A 26,041-nucleotide genomic window follows, 5' to 3' on the forward strand; every position below is an offset into this window, starting at 1 on the left:
AATTTTGAGGCCTTATATTTGATTAGGAACAGTCAACATAGTTAAACATTAAGGAAATCATCTCGACAATTATTTTTGTGACTACTTGAGGACACTCGTATGCAGTAAATTAAACATTACATTATTCACTGAAAACAAACATTAATACCACTGACATTGATCTTACATGATGAGGAATAGCATCCAAACCTCAACAAAATAAAACATTACATAGCCAACATTCTACTGAACTTCTAATTTGCCGAATAAATATTGCACAGTTATTTCAGTGAATCGCTATAACCCAAGAAATTACAATTCTTGTAGCTAAGATAGATTACATAAAATAAAAGCATACAGTTGTAAAGGTTTATCATTAAAATGTACCTCTAACCTTTGTAACAAATATAAAACCATAAATACAAAAGATGAAAGGAATGTCTTTCACAACCTGGAAGCATTTGTATCACAAGAAAATTTATCATTCTGACATGATTACGTCATTAAATAAAACACTCAATTTCTATCAGTGACAACTGATAACCTCAAACAACTATAGTGCAAGAAAAAACTTGTGCGCTTCAATACTTGTCTGTTGGCACAATGTTCACAATAAACTGACATGCTAACTATTGCACGAGTCATTTTGACACCTGTGAATATTACGTAATTTATATTCTCAAACGATCAAACACGCAGCAAGAAAATTAGTTGGAACTATTGCTGCATCAAACTGGAAAAATCTATAAAATACACAAAATTCAATTTGTTAAATTTTTCTGACAACTAGCTACAAATTCTCCATATGACTGATTTCTTTTTAAATGACATAATAAAAGAGAATAAGAAGACAAAAAATTCATCACAATCAAAATGTTTAGGTCTTCAGCAATGTTAGCTGAACATCAAACGTACTGCACTTGCAAAACATCCCAGAAAATCCTACGTTACCTCAGTACTCATGTATCATAGGGATCCATACACACTCACTCTTTTAGTCACTAGACTTTCATATATACCAAACAATACTCTCTATAATTAATTTGAGCTCTCTATTACTTGGAAATATATTTGTACATCCAGCAATTTAAGAAATAGCCATGCTTACATTTAAGCATAAGATCACAAATTAATATGACCACAAAAGGAGAAAGCTCTATTATCAATCCACAAACTCATAATGGGGAGCATACTGCTCATACTGGAATGATTGGTAGAGTGAGAAAAGAAGAGGAGGAGTGACATCATCATTTGCAAGGCTACTTAGGGTGTTTTCCAAGTCGGTGAACGTAGGCCGCTCATCAAGGTCCATTTGCCAGCAGTCTAACATTATTTGATAAAGCTCATCTCCAACATACTGGGGCTGGGGCAATCTCAACCCACGTAAAACTCTTCCTGGCACTTCATCTGTTCGTACATCACCATAAGGGGTTCCTCCGAGAGTGACAACTTCCCACATCAAGCATCCAAATGACCAGACGTCACTCTTGGGTGCAGAGACCTTGGTTCGCAGAGTTTCAACAGAATGCCACCTTCTGTAGTCAGGTACATACAAATCGTTGTGGTAATGAAGGAGGCCAAAACCTGTAAGCTTTGGCCGTGCACCATCAACAAGCACAACATTTCTGGCACATAACTGACTGTGTACTATTCCCAGGGACGACAGATGATTCATACCTCGAGTAATCCCAACCAAGATATCGAGGGCCTGGAAAAGATGAGAATAATCAGGAAACTTTTCAAACATAATTACACAAAATATTACATCTCAATTAAGCTGAATAAGAATATAGTTGCATAATTCATTCCTTCCAAATTTCCTAAGATTGCAGACAGGACACAAATCTCCAACTTAGGTCACAGCAAGGAGTCATGCCGTAGCCCCTACTCTTTGCTCTCAAACATTCTTTAACCTGCTATGTTATTAACACTTTCTAATGCAACTGTAAATGCAATAATTTAAAATGATACAAGAGTACTCTAAAGAACAGTACTGTTCTAGTTCTAAAGTAATAAAGTAATATATTCCTTGTGGAAAACTAATCTTATTTCATGTCCCCATTTGAAAGCAATTTAAACCAGTTGAAAACCTTGAATAAAATGAAGAGTGATTTCCTGCACATCATTGTTGCATTAACATCAAACAAACTTTGCCTTATATTTTTAGGCCTTTATCCAAAGCTGTAAGATATGAGGTACCTTAGCCTTCTACAGTACTTACCTCCATTCATGCTTCCCTTTCTTTCTTTCTTACTTTTCAACTCCTACTAACTTCTTCACAGTCAACTGGACTGGGGGGGGATCCCTAATCAGTATCAGGTAAATATGACAAATTTATTAGTAATTTGTATTTTTCCTAACCATACAAACCCGAGTCCTTTACTATGGATATCAGAAATATAAAGTAATTTCTATTTTTCATAACGATACTTACCTCAAACTACTTTCTTAGGAGGACTGGTAAAACCACTACGCTCCGACCAAAATTATTCAAATCCCACCCCCCACAATGCCCATCTGCCGACCCGAGCGCTATCTCGACCTTAGGTTCTCAGTTCTCGCTGGTCGGTTGTAACGTTCACTTGTCTCAACCTCGCTCCCGCTCTGACCTTGACCTCGTGTTTACCGCGTGGTCTCCTCGTGTTCCCTGTGTTCCCTTGTGCTTTCCTGTGTCCTTTCTTCCCCTGTGTGTGTATCGTTGCTCTGTGATGGAGGCTCACCGTCGTTGCCCTGGGCCTTCGGCGGAGAAAGCGTGTGGCGCTTTCTTGTCTAAGGAAGAAGTTGATCCTCATACCCTTTGTTCCACGTGTCGGGGACAAAGGTGTGCGAAGGATGCTACTTGCCTTGAATGCGTCGATTGGCCCGACTGGCAATGGAAGTTAGTCGGAATGAAGAAGGAGGCCAAGAAGGAGTCGTCCTCGGTTAGGACAACCCCGGTATAGGTGAAGTCCCCAAGGTCATCCCCAGTCCCCGTTCATGGCGGGGACGTAGGTGAGTCTGTTGCCGGGACTCAACCGATTGTTGAGCCCGTTGTTCCGTCGGGTGAGGCCCCTGTGGCGGATCCCCAATTATTGTCCTTGTGGTCGCACTTGCGCCTTGTGGGTAACCCCTCCATGAATGAGTTTGTGTCGCAAACTCGTGGTGTGGAGGTGCCCCCCTTGGTAGCGGTTCCGGCCGTAACCCCGGTAACCGAACTACCTTCTCTGTGTGTCGTTGCAGGTCCGTCATCGGGAGCGTGCGATCCCTATCGTGAGCGCTGTGTGACGGGCTCTTCTGATGTTGTTCCGCCGCGCCCAGGACCCCAAGAAGTTCGCCGAGAGACGACGAGCAGCCTTGGGACGAAGGAGACCTAGGAGTGCAATGCACCCACCCCGAGCCGTCTCCCTCAGTCGGGTCAGCAACCCCAGTGGTGGGGTAGGATGGGTCAGTGGCGCCACGGTATGGCAAACCTCCCAAAAAGAAGAGCCAAAAGCGTTCTCCTTCTTCCTCCGACGGGACCGCCTCAAAGAGTTCCTCCTATGGCGAAAGGAGAAGGCGCAGGGGGCACAAGAGGAACCGTTCGCGGTCATCCTCGAGGTACGGAAAACCTCCCAAAAAGAAGAGAGACAAGCGTTCTCCTTCTTCCTTCGACGGGACCTCCTCGGAGAGTTCCTCCTCTGGCGAGAGTAGAAGGTGCATCGTCTAGGTAACGCAATAGATGAATATCGTTGGCGTAAGCCCAGGTTGAAACTAGAGTGAACACTTGGGGTGCTGTTGACAGGCCCAAGCACAACAACTTGAAATGGTATATTTTCTCATGAAGGATGTATCCTAGGCACTTCCTTAATGTCAAATGGATTGGGATCTTGAAGTACACATCTTATCATGAAGTCTCTCAGTTTGACAGCCTGTCTTATCATATTTGCTGTCTTCATCTTGAATAGATTTGCAACACAAAACCTGTTCTGGGCAGAGATGTCGATGTCCACTCCCCACCCTTCAAAGGCCTTCTCTACAAGAACCCTCCTCCAATGAGTTGCGTAACTTGAGTACCTCTCTTTAGCACCCTGCCTCTGGAATCTTGAGATGACAAAGTCACGGCTTCTCAAGATTCAGTTCGTCCACTGGTTGGCCAGATCACGGGCAAGGAATTCAACAGCCCTCATTCCTGTAAGCCTACTAAAGCAAAACATCAGTCTATCCATGAAGCGGCTTGCAAAGAAGGCTTTGCACCCCATTACATGTTCGGCGCCTCTGCTGCCATGAACATCACCTGTAGTGTTGCCAACTTGTTCAGGGTGACATTGTAGGTAATAGCCAGAATTGCCAGATCTAAAGGCAAAGGCAAGGGATCCTTTTCCAGGATTTCGTAGTGCTTCCTTTGCCATATAAACGAAGGAGGAAGTAGACATGATGAATTCTCTGCTCTCAGAGAGTGTCCCAGCAACTTGGGAGAAGACCTTCTTCCTGGCTCCTTCACCATCCTGGACCAAGGAAACTAAATCCTGGTCTTGCTGGTTCTGGGGGGCCTGGCAGAAAAAGAAAAGGCCAACTCAATCCTGGTCTTGCTAGTTCTGAGGGCCTGGCAGAAAAAGTCCAGGACCGTGTCTTTCCCCTCTGGGAAGATATAGAAAGGATTGCTCAAACTCTTGACCTTACTTACCCCTACATGAAGGAGTGGTCCAACTCGCTTTGCTGTAACACTGTAGCTTCAGGACTAATAGTTATTGGCAGCACACAGTCAGAGTGGTCTGAAACGTTCTCTTTCAACTCATCCAGACTTAAGCTTACACCCATAGGAGCCAAAGCTGGGTTAGATTCGTTAACGGGATCCCTTGCAGGGGCCTGAGACCTAGAAGGGAAGTTCTGCAAACCGCAGGTAACACCGAGGCTGGAACTAAACCAAGAACATCCTGCTGCTGACTTGAAGCCTCGAAACCTTTCGAGGCACTGTTCTTAGGAAGATTATTTGTCTTTTCAATCCTGGATCTTGGCCAAGGAAGCAAGGAGAGGGGGAATCTCCTTCCGAGGCACTTACACGGAACGTGAGGCTTGAGGATCCGCCAGAAGTGATGGAAGTTCTGAGAGTGGAGAAGCTGGTTCGGTTGTCACAAACTTTATTGAGGACAGTCGGTAATTTTCTGTAGATCTCAAACCCCTGCTTGTCCTCGGATTATAGGTATTTGGTGTAGGAAGCGTCTCTTGCCTGTGTGCTCTCCTCCTTTTAGTTGGTTTAACCGGGATGATAACCTGTTTTGGCCGGGATGGGAAGCCTTAGAATCTAGGTATCTCTGGTACCTGGATGAATGCTCGAGAGGAGAAGCGGCACAAGACAAAGCAGGAGGAGGAGCATGCCTCCTAAGCCTTGGATCTACAGGTGGATCGGAAGTCCCAGGAGATCACGAAACCACAAGATAAATAGAAGTTGGCCTAAATGAGGCCAGTGACAGTGGAGGTGAAACTGGTTTGCTAACCGCTTATTTCACAGCTTTAATGAGTTCTTGGAATCATGGCCGCTCTTCGCGAACAAAGGGACTGTCGAAGGAACCCCAACAGGGTAGTATTCGTTAACATGACGATGACAAGCAGTTGCCTCTCTTGGCGAGAGAACTGAAGTACGCGTGTTACCAGGGTAGCACGCGCAGCCAGAGAAGCGTGCAGACTTTCGTCAGCAGGAGCAGCTCACCCACCCACCTCACCAGTCATAGGCGAGTGCGCAACAACGAACTAGATTATCCCGCCCAACTGGGGCCTGGTCATACATGAGCCGTAACAGTCTGTACAGAGGCACAAGCACTTGTCAGAGAACCTGCAGGAGGTTGATAAGCTGCCTTGGATACTCCTACAAGAGGAGGTACATACTCGTAAGGAAGCAAACAAGGTTGAAGGGGCTTGTCAGTGAACATTCGCTGATAGCACTCACGAACGTCAGAATAAGCAGGGTCAATTCCTTAAGGGATACAAGGCTGAGGTAATGACCCAAAGGATCATGCCACGTGAGACTCGTCAGGTCTCGTTGTGCCCTAGGGGCATGATAGCGAGAGGGTGAGACTGCAAACAGTCGAAAGTCACCACAATCAGGTTATTCCAAAGAGCTGAAGCGAAGTATAGAAGAGTCTAATGCCGGCTTGCGAGGTACTCGAGGGGTGTGGACCACTCAAGAGAGGAAGCCCTTTCACGCCGCTGAGAAGGGCAACCTATCACAGAAGGTGGAGGAACAGTGTTTCTCCTGTTGAGGGACCTCAGCATGCTGAGCAAGCTCAGGTTGCTGAATGCGCAAGCCATGCTAAACAAGTTCAGCTGGCACGTTCATTACGGAGGATCGCATGCCTATCTGGGCCTCTAGGGAAATCCCTGCCAACAACTCCTCAAGTGAGCGAGAAGTTGCGGAGGACGCTTCTGGAGGAAACACCACTCCAGATGGTTTAGCGCTGAAGGCCTTGGCCAACTCCTGAGGAGGTAGATGTGCGCTCCCACTATGCCCCAAGCTTCAGCACTTCCAAGAACTATTCTTCAGAGGTAACCCAAAATCCGCAAGGAAAGCCAAGTTGACGCATAGCCGTGGAAACCATCATTTTGCTAGGGGAAGTGACGGGTCCCTCCATACCCGAGGGTTGTCTAGGGGTCAAGCAGTCATCACTCTTAATTGTTCGTCCTCCAGAGGAGACCGAACGAGCTGAGTCAGCAGGGGAGCGGACAAGTAGCCCTGAGAACAACCCCCAGGAGAAGAATTCTTTTTAAGACTTCTTTCATCGCCTACCATACCGATCCCACTGGGAGGATAACCACTCCCGACACTCTTCGGAGGAAGAAGCCCGAGGGCAGGAGTGTCATCTGCACACAAGGCAAAGGGAATGAGGATCCTGTCTCCCAAGCAGGCATAAAGGTCCCAGAAGGGGGACTGTCAATGACAGGGCAAAAGGGCTTATTACCAGCCCTCAAATAAGATCAGACACACCTGCAAAAGAAAAAGAAAAAAATGAGTTTACGGCCAAGTCTAGAAACAAGTTTTTATGGGAGACAGCACATCTGAAACAGCAGTGGGTTATTTACCGAACGTAAAAAGTTTACGGATAGTTTCCCGCTACGCTGGACCAACATATCTACAGTAAAGAGCGAAAGTTTGTATTTGTTTAGGAACAAATATTCTTTTGTTCTGGAGCTATACAAATGCCAAGAATGAAATGGAAAAATAAAAATTTAGATGAAGCACATAAGAAAAACTTGCCTGACTTTCTGGTAAAGTTGAAAATCTTCGGTTCTTCTCGGCATAAACCGGGTAATGTTGGACAGCCCTACTTTCAACCAACTGGGTCTTAAGCATGGACTTTTCATACTCAAAGGCCACTGATATAACATTAAGCTCCTCCATTAGACCAAAGAGTGAAATAACATGTGGGTGCGAGGCAATTCGAATATGTGCATCAAATTCACGGAGCATTTTAGTCTTTCTGCTTCCATCGAGCGTATCGTCTGGGATGCGGTGAATCAGGACGTCTGTTTGTTGCCCTTTATTTGAGACTACTCCCTGAAATTTGAAAATGACAAATTGACATAGCCTATTTGCATCAAATGTGTACCCTATTTAAATTTCTATCCCATTTTAAAACCAATCCAACTTACATTAATATAGGAAGGTCTTCAATTTGGAATAGAGCTCGACCATCAATTCTTAAAATTTAATAGTGTACTATTCTACTGAAATCAAAATACTAATTGTATGGTTAACATGGCTGTTATGTCTTCAAGAAGTAGAGGCATGGAACAAAGTGAGTGACATTTTACTCTATGTGACCTCAATACTGGTAGCTTAGCATTTTCTATAAGAACTACTGACAGCCAACATTTAAATTTTTGTATTATGCAAAATTAATTCTGGTACCATGCATATATTATAAAACCCTAAGACCAGAAACCCAGATCATTGTTACAGAAAATTGAAATGGATCTTAAAAGTCTTATAATCAAGCACAATTACAGTAATACCCATCTTTAAGTTGGTTTGACATACCCTGTACTGTACGTTTGTTCTAACATTACGTTGATCGTCCTAAGGGATACAAAAATAAAATTCATGTTACAGTACGTCACATTTCTTGACCTCACGCCAGTTTCTATGTCGTAAAATAAGGATCAAATGCTGTGCTGTACAGTACTAGAAGCTTATTAATGCTAAGTATCTGGTTTTTATAAAATGATTGCAGGTTATAAGAACTTTTTCGTATTAAGTATTTGTTAAGGGAAAATACAAGTCCCTTAACAAAAATCAGACCTATGTCGGGTCTCTTGGAACCAGTTAACAACATAGAGCGGGGTATTACAGTACTGCATAATACTGCTACATATCTATAGTGTACTTGCTTACCTTTTTAACATCACCAAATTTCCCAATGCCAATATCACCAACTATGGTGAGACCTTGATGAGGTATGATCCAAACTCTCTCTTTCAGCTGCCTATAATGATCCGATGGCGGTGTTTCTTCATCAACGTAATGCGCGGCCACAGCATACCCATTCTCAGAATCTAGGTTAGGGTGCTGAGCATTAATGGCCAGCTCCTGGTTTTCTGATGATCTACGGCGATTCTTCTTGACCATGACCCTCAGCATGACATAAACAACAATGGATACAACCAACAGGAATCCGAAGAGCCCTATAGCAATGGACAAACCGAGAATCATTTTCCTGTGATTTTCTAGCTGCTGTCTCATCTGAGGGCTTTCTTTCAACTTCAGCGTCTCATCTTCATCCAAAGTGTTTTCATGCTGTTCGTGGTTGGAGGTGGAATATGCTGACTGAGTTTCATTTATGGTACTTGTAACACCAAGTAAAATATGATAATCAACACCCTCATGCAGAGGAGCATTGTAATATTTCCCATATATCTTTCCATCGCCAACAATAAATGTGCTCATAAAATCATCAGGAGTAAATTCACCTGCTATGTAGAATGGAATTCTCTCCTTATTAGCAGAATAATAATCCCCCAGAGAGAGGGGCTGCAATTCAACATGAACTGTCTCGTCTACAACAACTACTTGGTAGGTTGTGATGGGCCCAGAAGTTGGGGACACCGATTCAAGCTGCACTGTTATTGTGGTGGGTGTTCGACTCAAGATTTGTGGTATGGCAGGAGTTTCAGGCTTTCCTACTTTCGTCCACATCTCTCGCTTGAGTGGATGTCCCAGAACCTTTCCATTGTCAGCAGTTGCTCTAATAGCAATCTCATACTTTGTTCCAGGCATGACACCGTACAACCAAGCAGTTCTTGTTTGGGCTGAAAATACCCACTTCATAGTTATTGCTGGATCACTTTCACTGTAAGTAAACAGTGGCGTAGCTGTCACAAGGTACTCTTGAATGTCTGATAACCTTGTAGCAGGGGGCTCCCAATTAATATGCAAGCTGGAGGGCTTACTAGCTACCTGTGTCAATGATACTGGTGGACCAAATATCCCAAGACCTGTTTCATAGTAGCTCAAGACATCGGTACCACCACAAATCTGAGTGGCATTGGCTTTGCATGGTGTTCTGCAAAGATTAGAAGGGTTACCAGCAATTGCATTAGTACAAAAACAATCAACGCCATTAGATAAAGCTGCGTAATTCATTGTCTTGGCTTTGCATTCTTCGGAACAAAGCTCCACGCTACCAGCACTGGCAGCACTGGTAGAATGATACATGTATACTACAGACTCACTATCTTTTGTAAAACATCCCACTTCCAGTATGTCTATGGCTGATATTGTGAAGCACCAACATGACAACACAACTGCAGCTGTCAAGGTGAATATGAGTGTCATCTGAAAAACACCAAAAAAAATGTTATTTTGATAATAAAATAAATTTTTGAATATACTTACCCGGTGATTATAATAGCTGCAACTCTGTTGCTCGACAGAAAACTCTAAGGTAAAACTCGCCAGCGATCGCTACACAGGTTGCGGGTGTGCCCAACAGCGCCATCTGTCGTCCAGATACCCAGTACTCAATGTAAACAAAGACTCAATTTTCTCCTCGTTCCACTGCGTCTCTATTGGGGAGGAAGGGAGGGTCCTTTAATTTATAATCACCGGGTAAGTATATTCAAAAATTTATTTTATTATCAAAATAACATTTTTCAATATTTAACTTAGCCGGTGATTATAATAGCTGATTCACACCCAGGGGGGTGGGTAGAGACCAGCAATATATGTTTACATTATTATGAGCTAAGAGTTTTTATTTCATTTTAGAAGTTATCAAAATAACAAAAATAAAATAAATAGGTACCTGGTAAGGAAGTCGACTTGAACAATTACTCTGCCTTTTTAAGTACGTCTTCCTTACGGAGCCTCGCGATCCTCTTAGGATGCTGATCGACCTCTAGGATCTGAAGTATCAAGGGTTGCAACCCATACAACAGGACCTCATCAAAACCCCTAATCTAGGCGCTTCTCAAGAAATGACTTTGACCACCCGCCAAATCAACCAGGGTGCGAAAGGCTTCTTAGCCTTCCGGACAACCCAAAAAAAACAATAAAAAACATTTCAAGAGAAAGATTAAAAAGGTTATGGAATTAGGGAATTGTAGTGGTTGAGCCCTCACCCACTACTGCACTCGCTGCTACGAATGGTCCCAGAGTGTAGCAGTCCTCGTAAAGAGACTGGACATCCTTAAGATAAAAAGACGCGAACACTGACTTGCTTCTCCAATAGGTTGCGTCCATTATACTTCGCAGAGATCTATTTTGTTTAAAGGCCACGGAAGTTGCGACAGCTCTAACTTCGTGTGTCCTTACCTTCAGCAAAGCTTGGTCTTCCTCACTCAGATGGGAATGAGCTTCTCGTATTAACAGTCTGATAAAATAGGATAAAGCATTCTTTGACATAGGCAAAGATGGTTTCTTAACTGAACACCATAAAGCTTCAGACAGGCCTCGTAAAGGTTTAGTTCGTTTTAAATAGAACTTAAGAGCTCTCACAGGGCATAAGACTCTTTCTAGTTCATTTCCAACCATATTCGATAAGCTTGGAATATCGAACGATTTCGGCCAAGGTCGAGAAGGCAGCTCATTTTTGGCTAGAAAACCAAGTTGTAGAGAACATGTAGCCGTTTCAGATGAAAATCCGATGTTCTTGCTGAAGGCATGAATCTCACCGACTCTTTTAGCTGTGGCTAAGGATACCAGGAAAAGAGTCTTTAAGGTGAGATCTTTCAGGGAGGCTGATTGTAGCGGCTCGAACCTGTCTGATATGAGGAATCTTAGTACCACGTCTAAATTCCAAACAGGTGTAACCAAACGACGCTCCTTCGTGGTCTCAAAAGACTCAAGGAGGTCCTGTAGATCTTTATTGTTGGAAAGATCTAAGCCTCTGTGACGGAAGACTGATGCCAACATGCTTCTGTAACCCTTGATAGTGGGAGCTGAAAGAGATCGTTCTTTCCTCAGGTATAAGAGGAAGTCAGCTATTTGAGTTACAGAGGTACTGGTCGAGGATACAGATACTGACTTGCACCAGTTTCGGAAGACTTCCCACTTCGATTGGTAGACTCTAAGGGTGGATGTTCTCCTTGCTCTAGCAATCGCTCTGGCTGCCTCCTTCGAAAAGCCTCTAGCTCTCGAGAGTCTTTCGATAGTCTGAAGGCAGTCAGACAAAGAGCGTGGAGGCCTTGGTGTACCTTCTTTACGTGTGGCTGACGTAGAAGGTCCACCCTTAGAGGAAGCGTTCTGGGAACGTCTACTAGCCATCGAAGTACCTCGGTGAACCATTCTCTCGCGGGCCAGAGGGGAGCAACTAGCGTCAACCTTGTCCCTTCGTGAGAGGCGAACTTCTGCAGTACCTTGTTGACAATCTTGAACGGAGGGAATGCATATAGAATGCAATCTAGGAGAAAGGCATCTATATGAATTGCTGCTGGGTCCGGGATTGGTGAGCAATATATCGGGAGCCTCTTGGTCATCGAGGTTGCGAAGAGATCTATGGTTGGCTGGCCCCAGGTGGCCCAAAGTCTCTTGCATACATCCTTGTGGAGGGTCCATTCTGTTGGAATTATTTGTCCCTTCCGACTGAGGCAATCTGCCATGACATTCAAGTTGCCTTGGATGAACCTCGTTACTAGCGATATGTTTAGACCTTTTGACCAGGTGAGAAGGTCCCTTGCGATCTCGTACAACGTCAGTGAGTGGGTCCCTCCTTGCTTGGAGATGTACGCCAAAGCAGTGGTGTTGTCCGAGTTCACCTCCACCACTTTGCCTTGAAGGAGAGACCTGAAGCTTTTCAAGGCCAGATGTACTGCCAGTAGCTCCTTGCAGTTGATATGCATTGTCCTTTGACTCGAGTTCCATATTCCCGAGCATTCCCGACCGTCTAAAGTCGCGCCCCAGCCTACGTCCGATGCGTCCGAGAAGAGAACGTGGTTGGGAGTCTGAACAGCCAGGGGCAGACCCTCTCTGAGGCTGATACTGTCCTTCCACCATGACAGGCAAGACTTCATCTTCTCGGAAATGGGGATCGAGACCGCTTCTAGCGTCTTGTCCTTTTTCCAGTGAAATGCTAGGTGATATTGAAGAGGACGGAGGTGTAGTCTTCCTAATGACACGAACTGTTCCAGGGATGATAGCGTCCCTATCAGACTCATCCACTTTCTGACTGAACATCGTTCCTTCTTCAGCATGTTCTGGATGCATAACTGGGCTTGGCTTGTTCTGGGGGCCGACAGAAAAGCCCGAAAAGCTAGACTGTGAATCTCCATCCCTAAATACACAATAGTTTGGGATGGGACCACTTGAGACTTTTCCATATTGACAAGGAGACCCAATTCCTTGGTCAGATCTAGAGTCCACTTTAGATCCTTCAGACAGCGACGACTGGAAGAAGCTCTGAGAAGCCAGTCGTCCAAATAGAGGGAGGCTCGGATGTCCGCTAAATGAAGGAATTTGGCTACATTCCTCATCAGCCTCGTAAACACAAGAGGAGCTGTGCTTAGGCCAAAGCACAGGGCTTGAAACTGGTAGACAACCTTTTCGAAAACGAATCTCAGAAAAGGTTGGGAGTCCGGGTGGATGGGGACGTGGAAGTAGGCGTCCCTTAGGTCTAACGAGACCATCCAGTCTTCCCTTCTGACCGCTGCTAGAACCGACTTTGTGGTCTCCATGGAGAACGTCTGCTTTGTGACAAAGACATTCAGCGCACTGACGTCTAGCACCGGCCTCCACCCTCCTGTCTTCTTTGACACCAAGAAGAGACGGTTGTAGAATCCCGGGGTTTGATGGTCCAGGACTTTGACTACCGCTCCCTTCTCTAGTAAGAGAAACACTTCCTGTTTCAATGCTCGTCTCTTGTCTTCCTCTCTGTACCTGGGAGAGAGATCGATGGGAGACGTTGCTAGAGGGGGTTTTCGTACAAACGGGATCTTGTACCCCTCTCTGAGCAACTTCACAGATTGTGCATCTGCGCCTCTCTTTTCCCAGGTCTGCCAGAAGTTCTTGAGTCTGGCTCCCACTGCTGTCTGAAGAAGGTGGCAGTCAGACTCTGCCCTTAAAGGACTTGGTTCCTTTCTTCTTTCCACGTCTCCCTTCGGCACGAGCACCTCCTCTGCTGGAGGCTCTGCCACGAAAGGGCGGAATAAAACGGGACGCTGGAGTGTCCATCCTTGGTCTAGCTGACAAGGTAGGCAAAGGGGTGGCTTTGCGAGCAGAGGACGCAACAAGATCGTGAGTATCCTTCTGTATCAAAGAAGCGGCAATCTCCTTAATCAGGTCCTCTGGAAAAAGGCACTTGGAAAGAGGAGCAAACAGAAGTTCGGATCTCTGGCATGGTGTAACTCCAGCTGAAAGGAAAGAGCATAGGTTCTCACGCTTCTTAAGGACTCCGGACACAAAAGATGCAGCAAGCTCATTAGACCCATCACGTACGGCCTTGTCCATGCAGGACATAATGAGCAAGGAAGTCTCCTTCTCCGTCGGAGAGATCTTTCTGCTTAGAGCTCCTAGACACCAGTCTAGGAAGTTAAAAACCTCGAAGGCTCTAAAGATACCTTTCAAAAGGTGGTCCAGGTCCGAAGATGACCAACATATCTTTGAGCGTCTCATGGCTAGGCGGCGGGGAGAGTCTACAAGGCTTGAGAAGTCGCCCTGGGCAGAGGCAGGAACTCCCAAGCCGAGAACTTCTCCCGTGGCATACCAGACGCTCGATCTAGAAGAGAGTCTAGCAGGGGGAAACGTAAAAGCTGTCTTCCCTAAACTCTTTTTGGACTGCAGCCATTCTCCTATCACCCGCAAAGCTCTCTTGGACGAGCGTGCGAGGACGAGTCTAGTAAAGGCAGGAGAGGTTGACGGCATGCCTAACACAAACTCTGGAGGAGAACGCGGAGCCACAGACACAAACTGGTCCGGAAACATCTCTTTGAACAGGGCCAAAACTTTCCTAAAGTCCAAAGAGGGTTGCGTAGACTTAGGCTCGTCCAGTTCTGAATGCGGTTCATCTACGTGTGCAGCACCATCATCATCAGAAAGTCCCTCATCCGAGAACTGATGAGGGAACGGCAACGGAGTGGGTAACGGCTGGTTAGCTGAGTCCGGTCGCACGGGTGCATGCGTGACTGAGCCGGACGCAACGTCATGGAACTGCTGCCCAGTCTGTGAGCTGGCAACAACCATAGCAGCGCGGGGACGCACAGCGTCTACTCCAGACTGTCTAGACTGATGTGGGTGAGCAGTGGCAACCACACTGGGTTGCGGAGGTTGACGCACCGCGTCAAAACAAAACAACTCTGACGGTTGTTGAACCTCACGAACGTCAACGGATACCTCCGTGCGTCGCTGAACGTCAACATGCGGCTGGCAGATCACACTGGAACGCATGGGTGGCGGAACTCTCTCCACTGGAGTGCGTGAGAAGGTTACCTCAGCGTCCCCAGGACGCACAACCGATTGTGTGGGTGGTTGTAGGCAAGGAGCTGCACTAGCTGGTGCGGCAGCAACCTTCTCCGCACGAAAGTCCTGCATAAGCGACGTTAGTTGAGACTGCATGTCTTGCAGTAAAGACCACTTAGGGTCTACAGGAGCAGGTGCGGCGACAGACGGTGTAACTGTCTGAAGCGGTACCGCTTTGCCTCTCTTAGGAGGTGAGCAGTCATCGGATGACTGCAGCGAGTCCGAACTGACCCAGTGGCTACAGCTGGGCCGTTGGACTTGAGCGGAAGGGACCGACTTGCGCTTTAACGGTCGTGAGACCTTGGTCCATGGTTTCTTGCGAGAAACACCTTCCGAAGACGAGGTATAAATGGGCTCTCTCGTCTTTGTTAGGCAGGGGCGATCTTGGGTAGATACGCCCGATACCACGGAGGGAACGTCTGTTCGCTGATTAAAGCCTCTCGAACCCATTTGTCGTACGACATTGCTTCTCCCCTGGACTTGGGAGCTTGCAAGAGGTCCCGGACTAGGAGGACGACAGGCACGAACAGACGAACCCTCAAGCGCAACACTATCCACAACACTATCACTCACTTTAACACTTCCCACTGCACTTTTACACTTCAGCTCCTTCACATCCGCCATGAGCTGATTACGGTCACTAGCCAGGGACTCAACTCTCTCACCCAGAGCTTGGATGGCACGCATCATATCAGCCATCGAAGGTTCCTGAGTGCCAGAAGGGGGATTAGGAGCAACCACTACAGGGGAAGGAATAGGTTGTGGGGCATGAGGAGAGGAAATGTCAATAGAACGAGAGGAACTTCTCCTAACTCTATCTCTCTCTAGCCTACGTGTATACTTTTGGAATTCGATAAAATCGAATTCCGAAAGCCCAACGCACTCCTCACATCGATCTTCCAATTGACAGGTTTTATCCCGACAATTGGAACAAACAGTGTGAGGGTCGATAGAGGCCTTCGGAAGACGCCTTGAACAGTCCCTAGCATTGCACTTCCTAAATTTTGGGACTTGTGAAGGGTCAGCCATTTTGAATTGGTCAAAGGGGAATTCAAAAACTATCAAAAAGTCATCAACAAAGAATCCGTAATCAAAAAGAGTTCAAGGATATGCGAAGAGAAAGCCTGCACAGCGAAAGCTCAAAACTAGAATAGTGTACTTCACCAATTAGTTGTGAAAACAAATCCAGTTTAGCAACAGCAAGTAAGTACGTCTTGTCGGTAGCACGACAGAGAGAAAATTGAGTCTTTGTTTACATTGAGTACTGGGTATCTGGACGACAGATGGCGCTGTTGGGCACACCCGCAACCTGTGTAGCGATCGCTGGCGAGTTTTACCTTAGAGTTTTCTGTCGAGCAACAGAGTTGCAGCTATTATAATCACCGGCTAAGTTAAATATTGAAAAAAAAAAAACATTATAAGTTGACATGGATAATGAAATTCTGTAATTGTGGTAACACTCATAACTGCATGAAAGAAAATTCAACTATAAATCTTTCATATCCTACTGATACAAAATGCCCGGTCCATAAAGATGATGCTGTGATTCAAATAACCCATCTATATTAATACATTAAAGTCTGGATTCTCTTATCTACCTCTGGATCAGAGCCCCAAATGACACACACCCACCAAACTAACCCTTGTAATTGCTCACAGAGAAAATGAACTGGACACGCTTCCTAGTCTGGCGTTTCTAACTATACCGTGACACTGCTAGTACAGTTGTGTCGATTTGTGCGTAAAGTGCAAGGCTTGGAACACATTGGACACTTTCTATTAATGATGGAAGTACTCCATGGTTATAGTCAGCCATCTTTCTTTGCGAGGATTACGTGACGGAGACAGGCACGAAAAGTGAAAATCCGTGAACATATGCTGCCCTAGGGTGGGTTAACTCCTAACCTATAAACTCATTGCCAACTGCAGTCACCTAACACATTGTACTGCCTAATATGTTATTTTGATAATAAAATAAATTTTTGAATATACTTACCCGGTGATTATAATAGCTGCAACTCTGTTGCTCGACAGAAAACTCTAAGGTAAAACTCGCCAGCGATCGCTACACAGGTTGCGGGTGTGCCCAACAGCGCCATCTGTCGTCCAGATACCCAGTACTCAATGTAAACAAAGACTCAATTTTCTCCTCGTTCCACTGCGTCTCTATTGGGGAGGAAGGGAGGGTCCTTTAATTTATAATCACCGGGTAAGTATATTCAAAAATTTATTTTATTATCAAAATAACATTTTTCAATATTTAACTTAGCCGGTGATTATAATAGCTGATTCACACCCAGGGGGGTGGGTAGAGACCAGCAATATATGTTTACATTATTATGAGCTAAGAGTTTTTATTTCATTTTAGAAGTTATCAAAATAACAAAAATAAAATAAATAGGTACCTGGTAAGGAAGTCGACTTGAACAATTACTCTGCCTTTTTAAGTACGTCTTCCTTACGGAGCCTCGCTATCCTCTTAGGATGCTGATCGACCCCTAGGATCTGAAGTATCAAGGGTTGCAACCCATACAACAGGACCTCATCAAAACCCCTAATCTAGGCGCTTCTCAAGAAATGACTTTGACCACCCGCCAAATCAACCAGGATGCGAAAGGCTTCTTAGCCTTCCGGACAACCCAAAAACAACAATAAAAAACATTTCAAGAGAAAGATTAAAAAGGTTATGGAATTAGGGAATTGTAGTGGTTGAACCCTCACCCACTACTGCACTCGCTGCTATGAATGGTCCCAGAGTGTAGCAGTCCTCGTAAAGAGACTGGACATCCTTAAGATAAAAAGACGCGAACACTGACTTGCTTCTCCAATAGGTTGCGTCCATTATACTTCGCAGAGATCTATTTTGTTTAAAGGCCACGGAAGTTGCGACAGCTCTAACTTCGTGTGTCCTTACCTTCAGCAAAGCTTGGTCTTCCTCACTCAGATGGGAATGAGCTTCTCGTATTAACAGTCTGATAAAATAGGATAAAGCATTCTTTGACATAGGCAAAGATGGTTTCTTAACTGAACACCATAAAGCTTCAGACAGGCCTCGTAAAGGTTTAGTTCGTTTTAAATAGAACTTAAGAGCTCTCACAGGGCATAAGACTCTTTCTAGTTCATTTCCAACCATATTCGATAAGCTTGGAATATCGAACGATTTCGGCCAAGGTCGAGAAGGCAGCTCGTTTTTGGCTAGAAAACCAAGTTGTAGAGAACATGTAGCCGTTTCAGATGAAAATCCGATGTTCTTGCTGAAGGCATGAATCTCACTGACTCTTTTAGCTGTGGCTAAGCATACCAGGAAAAGAGTCTTTAAGGTGAGATCTTTCAGGGAGGCTGATTGTAGCGGCTCGAACCTGTCTGACATGAGGAATCTTAGTACCACGTCTAAATTCCAAACAGGTGTAACCAAACGACGCTCCTTCGTGGTCTCAAAAGACTCAAGGAGGTCCTGTAGATCTTTATTGTTGGAAAGATCTAAGCCTCTGTGACGGAAGACTGATGCCAACATGCTTCTGTAACCCTTGATAGTGGGAGCTGAAAGAGATCGTTCTTTCCTCAGGTATAAGAGGAAGTCAGCTATTTGAGTTACAGAGGTACTGGTCGAGGATACAGATACTGACTTGCACCAGTTTCGGAAGACTTCCCACTTCGATTGGTAGACTCTAAGGGTGGATGTTCTCCTTGCTCTAGCAATCGCTCTGGCTGCCTCCTTCGAAAAGCCTCTAGCTCTCGAGAGTCTTTCGATAGTCTGAAGGCAGTCAGACAAAGAGCGTGGAGGCCTTGGTGTACCTTCTTTACGTGTGGCTGACGTAGAAGGTCCACCCTTAGAGGAAGCGTTCTGGGAACGTCTACTAGCCATCGAAGTACCTCGGTGAACCATTCTCTCGCGGGCCAGAGGGGAGCAACTAGCGTCAACCTTGTCCCTTCGTGAGAGGCGAACTTCTGCAGTACCTTGTTGACAATCTAGAACGGAGGGAATGCATATAGATCTAGATGTGACCAATCTAGGAGAAAGGCATCTATATGAATTGCTGCTGGGTCCGGGATTGGTGAGCAATATATCGGGAGCCTCTTGGTCATCGAGGTTGCGAAGAGATCTATGGTTGGCTGGCCCCAGGTGGCCCAAAGTCTCTTGCATACATCCTTGTGGAGGGTCCATTCTGTTGGAATTATTTGTCCCTTCCGACTGAGGCAATCTGCCATGACATTCAAGTTGCCTTGGATGAACCTCGTTACTAGCGATATGTTTAGACCTTTTGACCAGGTGAGAAGGTCCCTTGCGATCTCGTACAACGTCAGTGAGTGGGTCCCTCCTTGCTTGGAGATGTACGCCAAAGCAGTGGTGTTGTCCGAGTTCACCTCCACCACTTTGCCTTGAAGGAGAGACCTGAAGCTTTTCAAGGCCAGATGTACTGCCAGTAGCTCCTTGCAGTTGATATGCATTGTCCTTTGACTCGAGTTCCATATTCCCGAGCATTCCCGACCGTCTAAAGTCGCGCCCCAGCCTACGTCCGATGCGTCCGAGAAGAGAACGTGGTTGGGAGTCTGAACAGCCAGGGGCAGACCCTCTCTGAGGCTGATACTGTCCTTCCACCATGACAGGCAAGACTTCATCTTCTCGGAAATGGGGATCGAGACCGCTTCTAGCGTCTTGTCCTTTTTCCAGTGAAATGCTAGGTGATATTGAAGAGGACGGAGGTGTAGTCTTCCTAATGACACGAACTGTTCCAGGGATGATAGCGTCCCTATCAGACTCATCCACTTTCTGACTGAACATCGTTCCTTCTTCAGCATGTTCTGGATGCATAACTGGGCTTGGCTTGTTCTGGGGGCCGACGGAAAAGCCCGAAAAGCTAGACTGTGAATCTCCATCCCTAAATACACAATAGTTTGGGATGGGACCACTTGAGACTTTTCCATATTGACAAGGAGACCCAATTCCTTGGTCAGATCTAGAGTCCACTTTAGATCCTTCAGACAGCGACGACTGGAAGAAGCTCTGAGAAGCCAGTCGTCCAAATAGAGGGAGGCTCGGATGTCCGCTAAATGAAGGAATTTGGCTACATTCCTCATCAGCCTCGTAAACACAAGAGGAGCTGTGCTTAGGCCAAAGCACAGGGCTTGAAACTGGTAGACAACCTTTTCGAAAACGAATCTCAGAAAAGGTTGGGAGTCCGGGTGGATGGGGACGTGGAAGTAGGCGTCCCTTAGGTCTAACGAGACCATCCAGTCTTCCCTTCTGACCGCTGCTAGAACCGACTTTGTGGTCTCCATGGAGAACGTCTGCTTTGTGACAAAGACATTCAGCGCACTGACGTCTAGCACCGGCCTCCACCCTCCTGTCTTCTTTGACACCAAGAAGAGACGGTTGTAGAATCCCGGGGTTTGATGGTCCAGGACTTTGACTACTGCTCCCTTCTCTAGTAAGAGAGACACTTCCTGTTTCAATGCTCGTCTCTTGTCTTCCTCTCTGTACCTGGGAGAGAGATCGATGGGAGACGTTGCTAGAGGGGGTTTTCGTACAAACGGGATCTTGTACCCCTCTCTGAGCAACTTCACAGATTGTGCATCTGCGCCTCTCTTTTCCCAGGTCTGCCAGAAGTTCTTGAGTCTGGCTCCCACTGCTGTCTGAAGAAGGTGGCAGTCAGACTCTGCCCTTAAAGGACTTGGTTCCTTTCTTCTTTCCACGTCTCCCTTCGGCACGAGCACCTCCTCTGCTGGAGGCTCTGCCACGAAAGGGCGGAATAAAACGGGACGCTGGAGTGTCCATCCTTGGTCTAGCTGACAAGGTAGGCAAAGGGGTGGCTTTGCGAGCAGAGGACGCAACAAGATCGTGAGTATCCTTCTGTATCAAAGAAGCGGCAATCTCCTTAATCAGGTCCTCTGGAAAAAGGCACTTGGAAAGAGGAGCAAACAGAAGTTCGGATCTCTGGCATGGTGTAACTCCAGCTGAAAGGAAAGAGCATAGGTTCTCACGCTTCTTAAGGACTCCGGACACAAAAGATGCAGCAAGCTCATTAGACCCATCACGTACGGCCTTGTCCATGCAGGACATAATGAGCAAGGAAGTCTCCTTCTCCGTCGGAGAGATCTTTCTGCTTAGAGCTCCTAGACACTAGTCTAGGAAGTTAAAAACCTCGAAGGCTCTAAAGATACCTTTCAAAAGGTGGTCCAGGTCCGAAGATGACCAACATATCTTTGAGCGTCTCATGGCTAGGCGGCGGGGAGAGTCTACAAGGCTTGAGAAGTCGCCCTGGGCAGAGGCAGGAACTCCCAAGCCGAGAACTTCTCCCGTGGCATACCAGACGCTCGATCTAGAAGAGAGTCTAGCAGGGGGAAACGTAAAAGCTGTCTTCCCTAAACTCTCTTTGGACTGCAGCCATTCTCCTATCACCCGCAAAGCTCTCTTGGACGAGCGTGCGAGGACGAGTCTAGTAAAGGCAGGAGAGGTTGACGGCATGCCTAACACAAACTCTGGAGGAGAACGCGGAGCCACAGACACAAACTGGTCCGGAAACATCTCTTTGAACAGGGCCAAAACTTTCCTAAAGTCCAAAGAGGGTTGCGTAGACTTAGGCTCGTCCAGTTCTGAATGCGGTTCATCTACGTGTGCAGCACCATCATCATCAGAAAGTCCCTCATCCGAGAACTGATGAGGGAACGGCAACGGAGTGGGTAACGGCTGGTTAGCTGAGTCCGGTCGCACGGGTGCATGCGTGACTGAGCCGGACGCAACGTCATGGAACTGCTGCCCAGTCTGTGAGCTGGCAACAACCATAGCAGCGCGGGGACGCACAGCGTCTACTCCAGACTGTCTAGACTGATGTGGGTGAGCAGTGGCAACCACACTGGGTTGCGGAGGTTGACGCACCGCGTCAAAACAAAACAACTCTGACGGTTGTTGAACCTCACGAACGTCAACGGATACCTCCGTGCGTCGCTGAACGTCAACATGCGGCTGGCAGATCACACTGGAACGCATGGGTGGCGGAACTCTCTCCACTGGAGTGCGTGAGAAGGTTACCTCAGCGTCCCCAGGACGCACAACCGATCGTGTGGGTGGTTGTAGGCAAGGAGCTGCACTAGCTGGTGCGGCAGCAACCTTCTCCGCACGAAAGTCCTGCATAAGCGACGTTAGTTGAGACTGCATGTCTTGCAGTAAAGACCACTTAGGGTCTACAGGAGCAGGTGCGGCGACAGACGGTGTAACTGTCTGAAGCGGTACTGCTTTGCCTCTCTTAGGAGGTGAGCAGTCATCGGATGACTGCAGCGAGTCCGAACTGACCCAGTGGCTACAGCTGGGCCGTTGGACTTGAGCGGAAGGGACCGACTTGCGCTTTAACGGTCGTGAGACCTTGGTCCATGGTTTCTTGCGAGAAACACCTTCCGAAGACGAGGTATAAATGGGCTCTCTCGTCTTTGTTAGGCAGGGGCGATCTTGGGTAGATACACCCGATACCACGGAGGGAACGTCTGTTCGCTGATTAAAGCCTCTCGAACCCATTTGTCGTACGACATTGCTTCTCCCCTGGACTTGGGAGCTTGCAAGAGGTCCCGGACTAGGAGGACGACAGGCACGAACAGACGAACCCTCAAGCGCAACACTATCCACAACAATATCACTCACTTTAACACTTCCCACTGCACTTTTACACTTCAGCTCCTTCACATCCGCCATGAGCTGATTACGGTCACTAGCCAGGGACTCAACTCTCTCACCCAGAGCTTGGATGGCACGCATCATATCAGCCATCGAAGGTTCCTGAGTGCCAGAAGGGGGATTAGGAGCAACCACTACAGGGGAAGGAATAGGTTGTGGGGCATGAGGAGAGGAAATGTCAATAGAACGAGAAGAACTTCTCCTAACTCTATCTCTCTCTAGCCTACGTGTATACTTTTGGAATTCGATAAAATCGAATTCCGAAAGCCCAACGCACTCCTCACATCGATCTTCCAATTGACAGGTTTTATCCCGACAATTGGAACAAACAGTGTGAGGGTCGATAGAGGCCTTCGGAAGACGCCTTGAACAGTCCCTAGCATTGCACTTCCTAAATTTTGGGACTTGTGAAGGGTCAGCCATTTTGAATTGGTCAAAGGGGAATTCAAAAACTATCAAAAAGTCATCAACAAAGAATCCGTAATCAAAAAGAGTTCAAGGATATGCGAAGAGAAAGCCTGCACAGCGAAAGCTCAAAACTAGAATAGTGTACTTCACCAATTAGTTGTGAAAACAAATCCAGTTTAGCAACAGCGAGTAAGTACGTCTTGTCGGTAGCACGACAGAGAGAAAATTGAGTCTTTGTTTACATTGAGTACTGGGTATCTGGACGACAGATGGCGCTGTTGGGCACACCCGCAACCTGTGTAGCGATCGCTGGCGAGTTTTACCTTAGAGTTTTCTGTCGAGCAACAGAGTTGCAGCTATTATAATCACCGGCTAAGTTAAATATTGAAAAATTACTTTTACTTGATTTTTATTACATTATAAAAATTGTGTCAATGAATACAGTAAATACATTTCAGTAACTGTAAAGTACATATACACTTGTGTACTAAATACCGTACACGGTAAAACTACTGTACTGTACACATAACACGAGTTGTCACCACACTTATGCATACATGTAATACATACAGTAACAACAAAACACTGTGGTTCCTATCTAACAACACTCGTTGATACTGTAGTACTGTATACGTTACTGTAATATATGTTCAGTACTACAATCACTACAGTACAGCTTAATTATCCAAGGTAATTAAGTTGTACTGTAGTGATAGTACTGAATATATATTACAGTAGACTTGCATTATTGAAACTCACTGTACACATAGCCTATATCTACATTACTACTATAAAGTATGGTAATTTGTAAACAGTACTGTACATTAGTTAATATAACAATAACATTACAGTATTACTGAACGAATACTCTAATACAATAGAAACTAAAAGAAAAAGTACCAGTACCACTAACCGTTTACTTATGTAGTTCTTCGCCAAAGTCTGAAGCATGATGCAACTCTCTGAGCCATCAACTGTTTAGCACGTGGGGTAGCATAACACATATATCACATTTTATACTAATATCACTATACAGTAAGTACACTGTGTATGTACAGGTATTATAAATCCCTTTTGTGCATCACTATGTGATCCTGCACAAAAAGGACCGAAACGAGACGCACACACAAGGAGAAACGATGCAAGACTGATACCAAGTCAGCAAGAGATGGGTTGTGATGTGTGAAAAGAGAAACGTCGCGAAGCATACTGGGTGCATAGGAGCACAGTCGGTTCAAAATCGTCGGGATGTGAGAGTACTTATTGCAAAACCACGAATCCGTGATTTTTCATTTAATAAGTTATGCGGTTATTTGTATCGCAAACGACAAAATTTGCGAAGATACAATCCACAAATATCTCGAGGGCTGACTGTACGTAAAATCTCAAACTGTCTTCGTTATTGCAGTAGTTAAAGTCTAATGGCTTCGTGTGGGATATGTTCCCATCCATCACAAATGGTAGCCATGACTGAACTAAGAATTTTTTATATGAAAATCAACCACTGAAGCCTATTGTTTAGCGAATTTCCAGAAAAACCAATCAAAAGGCAGGATTAAGATAGATCTGGATTCTGATTGGCCACTTGCAAGTAAAGATCATATAAATGGGAGAAAAGCATTCTGAATTGTCACGCTATACCGGTCATGGAGAAACTAATCATCAACCAAAGAAACCGACAAAATCGAATAGCCAATAGTAATGCATTCAGAGAAGGTACTGCGTTTCCATTAGAGCAACGAGGTCAGTAAGTGGAGCCACTGCGCATTTAGGCAAAAATTGTCATAGTGCGCAATGAGGAGGAGTTAAGTTGGCTGGGAACAAACATACTAATGTACATGAACTCCTCTTTGACACTGTGATGATAAGCGAGTAACTTAGAAAAATTACCTACTTAACATAAGTTTCTTTATCTTAATGTGCATTTGGGTGGATAATGTATCTATAAATAAAAAATTTCATATTTTTTACCAAAGAAAGTATAAATGTGAACATAGGTTAGTGGGAGTCTGCAGAAATTTAACCTCTAAAAATTCAACCTCTACAGTGAAATTATAATACTAAGCAAACCCTAGAATACCATCGGCTATTTTGAGCAGACAAGTTGCACCCTAGAAAATAAGAAATCGCCTGGGTAATTTAATTAGGAGTCTTTGTAGTTGGTTGGAATGGAGTGGGTACGAGATTTCAAAGGCTTATACCACAAAATGACATTTTAAAAGAAAAACACAAAAACCTAACCTGAGGTTCAGCACCTAACCTAACCTGAGGTTCCCTGCCTAACCTAACCTAGGAGCCGTGCCTAGGAGGAGTACAAAACGCTTTTGACTGCCATATCCTTAGCTTAGCTGGCAAGGTAACACTAAATTATAATATTTCGTTAATCGTAAAGTTAGCTTTATCTTTACGTACTTCATTTCACCCAAAAGTAATACAGGTTACGCATATCATTAACAACTACATACACCCCTTTGATGATTCATTTACCTTCTACTATTTGACACAAGCATAGGGCTAAGTGTAACCCATTAATAATTCATAATTATCTAATTTAATACCCATTAATAATTCATAATTATCTAATTTAATACCAAGTGTCATTGGTGGTACAAACTATTAATATAGAACCCTTTTTCCCAAACTGGCCTAACCTAGTTGGCCTAGACAACCATACGTGTTCCTATGCCTACGGTATATTTTCCTACCAGTTCAATATTACCGTAGAAATACGGCAAAATAAAAACAATCATAATTCTATTAGGGTAATATTTACTGGAACTGAAAATTCCGTAAAAGTGACAGCAATTACTATTCATTGTTTACATTTGAATCACTGGAGTCAGCATACGCTAATTTGAATCTTTTGGATATCCTTAAACTTAAAATAACTTAAATTACGACGGAAAATACATCAATTGCTTTCTTACCTTTGTTCTATTGTATAAATATTCATATAGCTGCCATTTCCGGGCGTCACTTCACAAAATTCACAAAACTCTCATATGTTGCAGCCACACCTGTTTGGGTGTTTGGCCTAAACAGTCAGTGTTGCCAACATGAATCACTCTAAAATGCATACATGTTAACAA

The 26,041-nt window shown here is 45.3% G+C and overlaps 1 protein-coding gene across 1 annotated transcript; it reads right to left on the reverse strand.

Annotated features, from left to right (window-relative positions):
- On the reverse strand, positions 1-26,041 carry Wsck (tyrosine-protein kinase Wsck). The gene is made up of 4 exons (XM_068371036.1): positions 25,880-26,041; positions 8,324-9,763; positions 7,187-7,486; positions 1-1,687 (listed from the first exon to the last, which is right to left on the reverse strand). Exons 2-4 carry the CDS (start codon positions 9,761-9,763, stop codon positions 1,142-1,144), a joined length of 2,286 nt encoding a protein of 761 aa, XP_068227137.1. The 5' UTR covers positions 25,880-26,041; the 3' UTR covers positions 1-1,141.

The sequence above is a fragment of the Palaemon carinicauda genome, chromosome 3, assembly GCF_036898095.1.
Source record: "Palaemon carinicauda isolate YSFRI2023 chromosome 3, ASM3689809v2, whole genome shotgun sequence".
Taxonomy (NCBI): Eukaryota; Metazoa; Arthropoda; class Malacostraca; order Decapoda; family Palaemonidae; genus Palaemon; species Palaemon carinicauda.

Excerpts from the sequence above, each read along its gene's own strand:
- Wsck (XM_068371036.1), bottom strand. The coding sequence starts at position 9,763 with ATGACACTCATATTCACCTTGACAGCTGCAGTTGTGTTGTCATGTTGG. Across the intron at positions 7,487-8,323 it reads AATTTGGTGATGTTAAAAAG|GGAGTAGTCTCAAATAAAGG; the intron begins GTAAGCAAGTAC and ends TTCAAATTTCAG. Across the intron at positions 1,688-7,186 it reads CAACTTTACCAGAAAGTCAG|GCCCTCGATATCTTGGTTGG; the intron begins GCAAGTTTTTCT and ends CATCTTTTCCAG.